Here is an 11,963-nt window from a genome sequence, read left to right on the forward strand (position 1 = left end):
GAATAAACAGGAAGATGGGATTTTCTCCAGTGTGGATCCCTGCAGGAATGGTGGTGGAGGTGGAGCAGGCAGGGAAAATCACAGCAGAAAATTCCTGTATGTTTCTATTAATGGAATTCTTTTCTTTTTTCCAGTTATTTCCCCGAAAGTGCACCTGGCTGTACGTTATCAACAACACCTTAATGTCCCTGTCAGGTGAGTGTAAACAGAGGAGAAATGACTGCAGTTATAAACAAACAGGAACATTTAAAGTCATGGTTGAACACAAGGTATTTTGGTCAGCCTGGAGAAGGGAAGGATCCAGGGAGAGCTCCGAGCCCCTTGCAGGGCCTGAAGGGGCTCCAGGAGAGCTGGAGAGGGACTGGGGACAAGGGATGGAGGGACAGGACACAGGGAATGGCTTCCCAGTGCCAGAGGGCAGGGCTGGATGGGAGATTGGGAATTGCTGGCTGGGAGGGTGGGCAGGGGCTGGGCTGGAATTGCCAGAGCAGCTGGGGCTGCCCCTGGATCCCTGGCAGTGCCCAAGGCCAGGCTGGACATTGGGGCTGGGAGCAGCCTGGGACAGTGGGAGGTGGCCCTGCCATGGCATGGGATGGGATGGGATTTAAGGTTCCTTCCAACCCAAACCATTCTGGGATTCTGTGGTCCTAAAACAAAATCTGTGTCCATTTGAAGGACAATGAGGTGGCTTTCAAGTACTGCTCATCCAGCAGTTTCGCTGCTTGGATACACTGATTCCTGGGCAATCAGTTGTCCTGAATAGAACATTCCAGGCAGGAATCAGGCACTGTGGGATGGAGGCTGATGGTAGCACTGTGCCTTTAAACATGCAGAATTTGTGTAACAACACCTGTCTTGATTTATAGATAAGAAAATATCCTGATATAATTAATTGTTTGTTTATAATTACAGCCTTTTAAAAATGTTTGCATAAAACTAACTGTAATGAAATGAGCTCTGATCTTCTCTATATTCATTATCATTTTTATGTTATTTTCTTTTTCTTCATCTCTGGACTTGACCTACCTGACACCTGTTTTAGAAGGTAATTTTTCCATACCTCCATTTTCCTGAACCTTGCAGTTCTATGCTGGAGGACTGGCTGAGATGTCAACTTTGCTTTTCTCTCTTACAGGGAAAACATTCCAGCTCTACTCCCATAATTTAATAGCATTGTTTGAACAAGCCAAAAAAACAGGATTAGCTGCTCATATTCAAACCCACAGATTTCCTGACAAAATATTACCAAGGTACAAATCTTTCACTTACAGAAAATTATTAATAAGTGAAAATAGCCATAAATTATGTTGGGGCTGTTGAGTTGGTGCATGAAGGGCCCTGACATCTGTTGTTGATGCATTTTTTGGTGATTATTGTTCCAGGAAATTTGCCTTAACGACCAAGATCCCTGACACAAAAGGATGCCACAAATGCTGTATAGGTGAGCAGACAAATTCAGCTTTGCCATTTATTCCCCTGGCCTTTGTCCCTGGCCATGGCATGTCTGAAATTCATTTCTTTTTAAGAAACTTGGAGTTAGTTCTTTGTTCAGACAAAAGGCTGAGGGAATTGGGGTAGTTCAGCCTGGAGATGTTCCAGAGTGACCTAATTGGGGCATTTCAGTGCCTGAAGAAGCTACAGGAAAGATGGAGAGGGACTTTGGACAAGGACCTGGAGTGCCAGGACAAGAGGGAATGGCTTCCCAGTGCCAGAGGGCAGGGATAGATGGGATATTGGGATTAAATTCTTCCCAGACCCCTGGCACATCCACAAACAGCCTTTTCCCCTTGTCACCTTGGCTCAAGGTGTGATCCAGTTCCAACTTATAGTGAGGAAAACTTGAATATTTTCCACCAAGAAAGGATCAGTAGGAATAAAAATTCTGGCAGCCCAGGGAGGGCAAAGCCATCAGTGCAGTTTGAAGTGCACAGAAGGGGTTAAAGCTTGTGAAGTTGTGGATTTTCAGCTTGGGCTGCCTACAGAATGTTTGTCCTTTCCAATACTGGCCCTGGTGCTGTGTGAAATCAGAGTCATGGAATTACGAAGGCTGGAAAGGCCCTCTAAGATCATCCATCCATTCCCCCAGCACTGCCCAGCCCAGCACTAACCCACATCCCCAAGTGTCACATCTGCAAATTGTACCTTTCCACCCCTAAAAATGAATATAAAGTGTTCAGCTGCACACTTGGAGATCCTGTTTAGCTCATCTGAAGTGCCCACAACGGCCACATTTACAAATAATTCCTGAAGTCAGGCTGCTCCTGTGCCCAACTGAGCTTAAAAAGCCACCCCCAAACCCTGTCCCATGTATTCCATGAGCTGTCAGAGCTCCCTGGGGGCTTCCCACCTTCTCTGCCTGGGAATTGCTTTATTTCAAGGCCAGTCTGACCCCGAGCTCTCCCTCCTGGCTCCCACAGCCCCAGGGAGAGGCACTGCAGCTTTTCTGCCCACTCAGCGTGTGGCCTCTGAACTGGGACTCCAGGAATGCAACTGGTTATTAATTAAAGCTGTAATTGAATTTATCTGGAATGTAGCACAATATTAATCATTGTGGATGTTGGGATGGGAAGCCACAAGGCAACAGTGGGAAACTGATGGAACAAGATGGGCTTTAAGGTCCCTCCCAAGCCTAATCATGCCATGGTATGATTTTATAATGCTATTTCTTAACTCATTTGTAAAGATAGCTGTAGGGTTATTTTTTCAAGTATACTTTGAACTTGCAGGGCTTTAAAATTACTCTTTTCTGGTTTTTTTTATTTTATATAGTACGAAATCCATACACAGGCCACAAGTACCTGTGTGGTGCATTGCAGTCTGGAATTGTTCTACTCCAGTGGTATGAGCCAATGCAGAAATTCATGTTAATAAAGGTAAGCATTTACTTTTAGTTTAGTTGAATAATTATACAGTTGTTGAAATAACCTTTCCAGAGTTTGTGATGGAAAGTACACCTCGGCTTTTTGTGGGTTGTGAGCACTTGAAAGTCTGGCTGGACACATTTTGACTCAGAAAATCTTGTGACTGAAGTAATTTAAGTAATATAAAAGTCATTTAAGTGCTGGATCAAGCCCAGCACTGGCAATAACAGACCATGATCCACCTCTGCCCAGCCTTCAAAAGCACTCTCAGAAGCAGTAAAAATTCTGTGTATTTAGACTTTGTGCATGTTGTTGCAGAGTCATTTCAAGGTAAAAGCAAATTCGCAGAGGCCTGATGATGTTTTGTTTTCCCAGCACTTTGATTTCCCCCTGCCAAGCCCCCTGAATGTGTTTGAGATGCTGGTGATCCCAGAGCAGGAGTATCCCATGGTGTGTGTGGCCATCTCCAAGGGCACAGAGCCCAACCAGGTGGTGCAGTTTGAGACAATCAACCTGAACTCTGCGTCCTCGTGGTTCACAGAGATCGGGGCAGGTGAGGCTCTGGGTTCCTCTTCCAGCTATTTTGTTGTCTGGGAATGTTGGATATCCCTTCTTGCAGTCATTTGGAGACCCTTTAGGCTTGGCAGCTTCTCTGCCTAAAGCAGATGGAAGCTGATCCCAGATTGTCAGAACCTGAGGGGAGCCAACAGGAAAAGCTGCAGAGGGACTTTGGACAAGGGCCTGGAGGGACAGGACACAGGGAATGGCTTCCCACTGCCAGAGAGCAGGGATGGATGGGAGATTGGGAATTGGGAATTCCTGGCTGGGAGGGTGGGGAGGCCCTGGCACAGGGTGCCCAGAGAAGCTGTGGCTTCCCCTGGATCCCTGGCAGTGCCCAAGGCCAGGTTGGACAGGGTTGGAGCAGCCTGGGACAGTGGAAGGTGTCCCTGCCCATGGCAAGGGGGTGGGAATGGGATGGGCTTTGAGGTCCCTTCCAATCCCAGCTGTTCTTGTGATTCTGGGATTCTCAGTGTTGTGCTGACCTGCCCACATCAGTACAAACTGTCCTTACAAAACACCTTTTATTTTCTAAATTTCCTTAAACACTGATCAGACCCTGCTGATTGGGTTCTCCTTTGTGGTTCCATTCTGTTTCCCAGGATCCTGCTCTTTCCTCTCCTTTCCTGCATTAAAACTCCCAGAAATGGATTCCTGTCCATCTTCCAGCCCTTGTGGGAGGGTTGTTATTTTCAGCTGGCTCTTAAAAATTACAGATTTGGGTTATTTTTATCTTTAAATATTGCTTTTTAGCAGCTCTAGGAACAACTTCATTAGTAAAAACTAGAAAAAAACCTATTAAACTAGTTTATATCATCATAATAATCTTTCCAGATGTGGATTTATGGGAAAAGAGAGGATTTTTAGGAATTATAATTCCCTTGATGGTTCCTTTTGTTTTTTGTGGTGCCTCTCTATGGAGGAAGCTGTGCTGAACTGCAGCATGAAATGTATTTTATCCAGTAAAAGTTGCGTTTTCCTATTAAATACCTGCTTTGAACAGAGAGCTTTGTGCTTCTCCCAGAACATTCTGGGATCTTAGAGCCTTTAAAATATCAGAGTAACAACTATCACCATGAAAAGAGCTTGGGGGGGGGGGGGCTAAGTCTTTTGATGTGCTATAAAATAGAAAATAATCCAGTTTATTTTTCCCCAGGCAATCAGCAGTTGGATGCCATTCACGTGACACAGCTGGAAAGAGACACTGTCCTGGTCTGCCTGGACAGTGAGTAACACAGAACTCTCTTGGATCACTGACTTACACCTCGTGCAAAACTTGGGTTGCCACAGTTGTTGATTTTAACTCCACCACGAGTTCATTTTCCTCCCTACATTATTAATTTGTGTTGTAATATTTCCAAAAAAGATAGTTTGGATAAGTGGGATTTCACTCTGGTTTTTGTGATTCCATTTCCCCTCTTCATGTGTGCATCACTCTGGCAGGAGAGTCTAAAACCACAGCAAGTGGTACAAAGTTTCCTGTATTTGAGAGAAAGATGCTCTTGGGTTCATTTTAGGCAAATGCTGTAGATGTTAAGTTTGGGTATTTCTTTGTGCCTGAAAGATTAAATGAGTATTTTACACTTAAATCCTTTTCAGCAGTGGGTTTTAATGGTGGTTTTTCTCTTTCTCTTGAGAATTTGTGAAAATAGTGAATTTACAAGGGAAATTGAAGTCAAGCAAGAAATTGGCTTCTGAGCTGAGCTTTGATTTCTGCATCGAGTCAGTGGGTGAGTGATTTGCTTCTCTGGTGTCTCTCAGGGGTTTAAGAACTCACTGTTGAAAGCCTGACTGGTTTCTGGTCATTTCCATAGCAATGAGAACAAAATTTGGGGAGGAAAAAGTGGTTTAGTAATCCATAAATCTGTGTTAGTCTTCTAAAAGTTAAGATTTTATTTCAAGTAATAGCACATCCATTTTTTTATAGTCAGGGTAATACTATTTGAATCTAACTCTCAAGCTGCTGTCTTTAGACTAGGACAGGAGCCTTGCATCTAAAACTTGAACTGTAGCTGTCAAACAAGAATTTCTGCTGTAATAACCTTTCAGAATCACAGAATTAAATCACTCAGAGCTGGCAGCTCTGTGCTGTCTCTGTCCCTAAATGGAAAACTCCCATTTTCCATCATCTGTTTTGAAGTAACTGTAATAATTCAGGTGATGTGTCATTTCCAGCAACTCACAGGGCTTTGGTTGGCAGTGTTTGTTTACACACTTCCTGGAGGGCTCTCCAGAGGCATTAGGAAAACAAGGATCCAGGGAATGGGGTGTGATTTGTGCTCCTTTTTTTGCAGTGTGCCTTCAGGACAGCGTGCTGGCCTTCTGGAAACATGGGATGCAGGGCAAGAGCTTCAAGTCAGATGAAGTAAGTGATCTCCAGCCTCTCCAGGTGTCTTTCCTCCTGTTCTTATTTACCACTGGATCCTTTGGCTTCTCTCTCTGCTTCCCAAGTGGGAATGTTCATGTTCCACAATGCTTAACATCCATTTATCCATTTCAGTCCTGTACTTTGCATTAAATTGCATTTGAACATTTCTTTCCTTCCAACTCAGACCAATAAATGTCATTTTGCTGTTGAAATGGATCTCAGTATCTGCATTTTTCTGCAGGTGACCCAGGAGATATCCGATGAAACCAGGGTTTTCCGCCTGCTGGGGTCAGACAGGTAATCTCCCTGCAGAAACAGAAACCTTTTGTTTTATTTAAACCAGCTTTTCTAGTTCCCAGCTGGGCCTGGCTTCCAGCCCAGCACAGCTCTGTCTGTGGGCACCAAGTGTCAGGGACAGAGGAGAGATGCTCTTGGCTTGCAGGGTGCCCAGTGCTCTTCTGGAAAAGCCTGCTCCTGGCTTGGATTGTCCTGGTGAGCTGGGAATTACCTTGGCAGCACTCTGTTAAAGAGAATCTTTGCTGGTCTAGAAATAGCAGAGCAAACTAGAACCCACTTGGGTTTTAATCACAGTTATCCAAATCCACACATTATCCATAACATCCAGCTGAAGCCTTCCAGCTGCCCCCAGGTTTGGAACCTGAGCAGAAGCTGGCCCAGGCTCCAGGCTGGACATGTTCACTTGTGGATTCTCAGCCAGCCAGAGGGATAAATGTAGGAATAGATAGGGATGAGTCCAGCAATCACTTCCAACCACAGAATCCCAGACTGGTTCGGGTTGGAAGAGACCTTAAAGGTCATCTTGTTCCACCCCTGGGCAGGGACACCTTCCACTAGACCAGGTGGCTCAGAGCCTTGAGCACCTCCTGCTCTCGAATCCCTGATCTCTGCTCCCTCACCTGGCCTTGGAACTGCCAAACCCTTTGGTTTGTATTTTCCATCTCTCTACAAATGGAGCAGGAGTCTTTCCTGCCATTCCAGCAAGGAGATGTGGAATCACCTTTTTACCTTGGATCACCCTAGAACTGCTCGGGTGCAGAGGTGAGGATCAGGGACAGAGGCTCTTCAGAGACTTCTTTTGAAAACTCTGAGGAAAGCAAAAAGCAGAGATAAGTTTAATCCTAAAAACAACAGGAACTGGCACAGAGAAATGCTCAGCATTTGGAAGGGAGAGGGGAGGTCAAAGGCCCAACCACACCAGCTGATGGTCAAAGTCCAGCATTGGTCAGTGTGCCAAGATGGGGAGAAAATAATTTTCCAGAGCAGCTCACAGGATCATGATCCAGCAGGACAAAGGCAGAGATGAGGTTGTGTGATCCCTATGAGCTCATCAGGTAATATTTAGGAGGGAGGAGAATTGTTGAGGTTAGTGGCTGATGCTTATCCTAAGATGTAGGAGGGATAAACATATACAGGATCATGGAATTACAGAACGGATTGGGTTGGAAGGAAGGATAATCCAGTTCCAACCCTTCCACTATATCTCGTCCTTCAGTGTTTTTATCAGAAGTGATGCTGGAAATTGAGGGAACTGTTAAAAGAGTGAAACACCCAAGATACTTTGGGGAACCTCCATCTCCAGTCTGTACAAACCCCTGAGTTTCCTCCTCAGGAGTTGCACCAGGAGCTGGTTTTTGCCCCTAACCACGTGGATCCCCTTTGTGTTTGGCTGCAGAGTGGTTGTGCTGGAGAGCAGGCCCACGGAAAACCCCACAGCTCACAGCAACCTCTACATCTTGGCTGGACATGAAAACAGTTACTGAGCAACACTCACCCACCAGACAACAGAGGGAATTGGCCACACTGGAACCCAGGAGCGCCAAGAAACCGGGACTTGCCGTTTCTTGCCTTGACACCGGAATTGTGTTGGTTTTTGGGGTGGGAATCAATCCATTTTTGCAGCTGGGAACAGCTGGTTCTGTCTCTTGCCACTGTGTGGTTGGTTATATCGAGTTTGCTTAATAAAAGCTGAGATAAGGAGCCCTTTACTCATTAGTTCTAGGGAAACAGAGCCTTGAAACATGTTCTGCAGTAAAGGTGCCATAAACTGTTAAATATTTTCCTTCCCTTGGATTTTCCTTTTATTCTGTAGATACAGATCTAGTGCTGGCTGTTGCCCTGTTTTATACTGAGTCTTATTCTTAATAAAACAAAGATTTGTGTAGGAAGTGGAAGTATCTGCAAAGCTTTTTGGTTTTAAATCTGCCATTGGGTATGGCTTTGTATAATAGACTATTTAATCCTTATTTATTAATCTGCTGCTAGGATGGGGTAATGTCTAACTTTTAGCAAAGGAAGGTTGCAGAGCAGCTTACTTTTTTTTTTTTTTTTTTACCATTGTATAAAGATTTGATGATTCTTTTTCCTTGTAGGGATGTAGTGCATTACTGAGGGGTGTGTTACCGTGTTGGGTGATCTTGTAAAAAAAAAATGCATTTTTGTACAACAAAGTATTTTGTACTGATTTTTCTGCCTGCAGAATTGCCATAAAAGGGATTTTCTTACTTCCTAGTAGGGTGTGTGTACAAAAAGTAGAATATTGATATCAGACTTGTTGCTCCTGGGTGGCTGAGTACAATATCCGTGTGTGTGTGTGTGTGTGTGAAGTTGACTGGCAGTGTGTATTTTTTATATATATATTTATACATATATATATAAAAATGTACAAAACATATATGCTTTATTTTCATAAATTAGGGATAAGCCTTGTGACATGAAGTGGAAATTGTAGCAGGTCATCATCCTTAATGAATGAAAGTATCATGTATCCAACTGCCCACGACGTGTAGTTTATTTATGCTATTCCAGAGGGGAGCCTGGAGCCACAGCTGAGCCTGAGCAGCATTCCAGCTGCTGCCAGCCAGTGCTTTGGGAATGGCTGCTGCCCCAGCTGTGTAGTGTAAATAAACATGATAAGAACCAGTATTCTATATCCAAGCTTTGATCACTTTCTCTCTGTTTGGTCACCTGCATTTTTTTCCTTTCTCTTTCTCCATTGAAGAGTCGCATCGGTTCCTTTTGTCTTCCTCATTAATTAAAATTCTTGAGGTACCATTAAATATAGACTGACTCCAGGAGAGCATCTGGTTTTACTACCTCACATTACCCTGCTGGCTTTGATGTGAACAGTCCTTGGGCAGGTGCAGTAGCAGCTCAGAAACATTTGAATTGAAGGGGTTTTTAATAAAATGCTGCAGGAGGCAGCTGCCTGTTCAGCTCCTGAGATCTGCTGCCTAGGAAGGAGAGGCTGGAATTGCCAGGTCATGTGAGCAGAGCAGTAAAGGGGTGTGACAGCTGGGAGTGCGTTGGTGCTGTGTTGTCTGCGTTGGCATCGGGCTCCGTGATCCATAATTTAACACGGAGGGAATTGTCTGGGCCCACGTGATGGCTCAGGGATGTCTCGTTACTCAGGACAGCTGCAAGTTGGGAAGGTCCAGAGGGGAAAATAGCCCTGCACACATTTAGCATTTTAGCCACTGTCATTCAAAACTAATTCTTGCTGGCTTGACATCCAAATTAAGTCGAGCTTTTCAGTTCTGACACTGTGTCAAAGCTTAGTAAGTAGTAAGTGTACAGATAAAATTTAAAAATCACTCCAGGGAGCATGAAAAATGTGCTTGAAAGGTGGTCAGCTGGAATTGGATCAGCAGTATTAAAAGCAGGACGTGTGATTTTTTTGTCTTTTAAAGGAGTTCTCTAGTATTGAAATTACTTCTCCACAGGTAACAGTGACTGGTGATTAACCTCAAATGGTGCCACTCCTGGTCTACAGGGACTTTAAAACAAAAATTAAGGCAAAGTGAAGCACCAGGTGTAGATATTGTAGAGCAAACACTTTTTAATTTACCTCATTCACTACAGAAGGTAATTTCAGCTTCATCTTTGAAAACACTTAAAGGAGATCTCTAAAAGACTAGAGAAACCTGTAAATAAAATCTAAATATTTATGGGGAATAACTGGAGTAAATAACTCTTAGGTCATGACACTGTCATGCAGAAATAATGAGCTGAAAGTATTTTTCTTTGACACGAATGACTGGTGTTTTGCTGGATCATAAAGAATAAACTTTAGGAAAGTCCTCATTTAATCAAACCTTTTTTAGCTGTTGAAGCATTTCTAATGGCATGCTGTGAAATGCTTTCTGCTGGTTTCATAGACAGTGGCATTTTTTTGGCATGATCTGCAAGATGCTGTTTCCTAGTGTAAAACCTCACTTTTGTTCCGTACCACAGAGCAGATTTGTGTGTTCCATAGTCAGCCCTGCCAGCCTCGGTGACTCTGATCAGTATAATTTGTGTTTGACTGTTTAATTTAGTCTGGTATTGTCTGTATCTTTGTTTTTGTGGAATTTAAACCAGGCTTGAGAAAGCCTAATGGGAGGAGCTCGAGGGTCATGAAGCAAAAGCTTGCTCAGCCCCTCCTTCCTTGCTTATCAAAGTTTTAATTATTGGATGCACGAGGTCATGTACCCGACTTGAAAGCCTTAAAACAGGCTCCCAGAGCTCTTGGAAGTACAAACAGCATGGGAAGAGCAGTCTGTGGATTAATCTCTTTGGATTTCCTAACCAAATTCCTTGTAAGTGAAAAATACAGCTGGAATTGTGCTGACATCTCTTTAAAGAAGAAAGGTACAACGCATCAGTGAGCCACGGTGTCTCTGGATGGAAAGGACAAGACTGGGAGACTCTGAAATGTGCTTTTTTTACCTTGTTTAGTTGTTAGGTGTAACTGAGACTCATAACTGCACTCGTTCAGTTTGTGTAACCAGGCTTTGTTCCACAGGAATTTCTGTTGCCGTTCAGTCTATGCCAAATAAACTGCTTTATTTGATCCGTGGTGTGGTGACTTGCTGGGAACAATACCTTGTCAGAGGAATCTCGGGAGAATCCAGACGGTCTCCAGGTTTTGTGGCCGCTGTGGGAAGGGCCTGGCGCCGCTGTTCTGTGTCCTGCAGACTGCCGGGAGCCAGCAGCAGCTCGCACGGACAGCGGGATAGCACAGGAGGGAGAAATCGGAGTAGCTGGGGCAAATTATTCCCGGCCCTGCCCTGCTGCCAGTCACCTGGGATCACCAAGGAACCACTCAGGAGTTGGCTGGCTGGAAAAGCAGAGGCTGCCTGCCTTGTACCTGGGAGGAGAGCAGGGCCTGGTGGGTTTCAAAGGGCTGCTTAGAGTCGGAAAACACACGGCTCAGCCTCGGCAGGATCTAGAGCAGTTTACACCTTGTCCTCAGGCTTTGGCTGTTCGCTTCAGGTGCTGTACCTGTATCCCAGATCTTCAGGGATCTGCTGAGGTAGAGGGAGAAGGAGGTTGGAAAAATAATGGAATGAATGTGCCTTTGGGCAACATAAAGAACTGCCAGTCACTGGTAAATAAGTGCACAGCAATATTCCTCCTCTGCAGAAGATTGTTATCTCTGGGGGTCAGTCTTGGCAGCTGGAATGTGAGGACTGCACATCCCTGATGGATGTGGCTTGGGAAGAAAAATAATGAGTGGATCTTTGTTCTGAGTGGGGAAGCACCTCCGGAAAGGACTGGGGAGGTAGGAAGTGTGAGATGGAGTGGGATGCCCACACTTACATTTAGATCTAATATTGGAAGCAACTACCACCACAAAAGGCCACCTTGGTCCGGGGATGAGGAAAGGGATGATGATCCAGGGACCCAGACGGGGGCACCAGGAAAGGGAACAGGAAGGTCAGGGATGGAAAAGCTCGACGGAAAGGTGTGGCTGCTGGCAGGAGCCCATTCAGTGACAGATACCTGAGATACTGGAACCGTGCAGTGGGGAGATGTTCCAGGGAAACCTCCAGGTGCCAGAGGGAGGTGAGGGCTTGAGGCTTGAGGCTGACAGACCCTGTGGAAGGCTCCCTCTTCCAACCCTGCAGGAAAACGGAGTCAAGCCTAGAGATCCTCTGGAAAAGCAGAGAGAAGCAAAGAACACGCGATCATGGCAGGGGGGTGGAGCTGGATGGTCTTTAAGGTCCCTTCCAGCCCAATCCATGCCGTGGTGCCGTGATTCCATGAACACGGCGCTGCGGGGCACGAAGCCCGAGGGGAATCGTGAGGCGCGGAGTCAGCATGGGGCAGCAGCCACAGGGATGCCCCGCTCTCCTTCCCTCACCCCCGGGGACCGCCCCGGCCCTCGCGGTGTCCCC

At 45.3% G+C, this 11,963-nt stretch overlaps 1 protein-coding gene and 1 long non-coding RNA gene across 4 annotated transcripts in view; one reads left to right on the forward strand and one right to left on the reverse strand.

Annotated features, from left to right (window-relative positions):
- The window catches only part of MAP4K5 (mitogen-activated protein kinase kinase kinase kinase 5), a 55,188-nt gene extending 44,552 nt beyond the window's left edge, over window positions 1–10,636 (forward strand). For all 3 annotated transcript variants that reach the window (XM_042048462.1, XM_042048461.1, XM_042048463.1), the window contains 11 exons: window positions 135–195; window positions 1,043–1,045; window positions 1,136–1,250; window positions 1,383–1,441; window positions 2,770–2,873; window positions 3,237–3,414; window positions 4,576–4,644; window positions 5,057–5,149; window positions 5,714–5,784; window positions 6,029–6,084; window positions 7,481–10,636. In XM_042048462.1, coding sequence (XP_041904396.1) covers window positions 135–195; window positions 1,043–1,045; window positions 1,136–1,250; window positions 1,383–1,441; window positions 2,770–2,873; window positions 3,237–3,414; window positions 4,576–4,644; window positions 5,057–5,149; window positions 5,714–5,784; window positions 6,029–6,084; window positions 7,481–7,568 — 897 coding nt within the window. In that variant the 3' untranslated portion in view covers window positions 7,569–10,636. The remainder of the gene's footprint in view (window positions 1–134; window positions 196–1,042; window positions 1,046–1,135; window positions 1,251–1,382; window positions 1,442–2,769; window positions 2,874–3,236; window positions 3,415–4,575; window positions 4,645–5,056; window positions 5,150–5,713; window positions 5,785–6,028; window positions 6,085–7,480) is intronic.
- Window positions 10,528–11,949, reverse strand: LOC121674243. The gene is made up of 2 exons (XR_006019500.1): window positions 11,569–11,949; window positions 10,528–11,093 (listed from the first exon to the last, which is right to left on the reverse strand). It is a non-coding gene; the product is annotated as an uncharacterized LOC121674243 (long non-coding RNA).
- Between the last annotated feature and the right edge of the window lie 14 nt (window positions 11,950–11,963).

Source organism: Corvus kubaryi, unplaced genomic scaffold (genome assembly GCF_017639235.1).
Source record: "Corvus kubaryi isolate FWS band 111438036 unplaced genomic scaffold, C.kubaryi_AGA036_p1.0 66, whole genome shotgun sequence".
Classification (NCBI taxonomy): domain Eukaryota; kingdom Metazoa; phylum Chordata; class Aves; order Passeriformes; family Corvidae; genus Corvus; species Corvus kubaryi.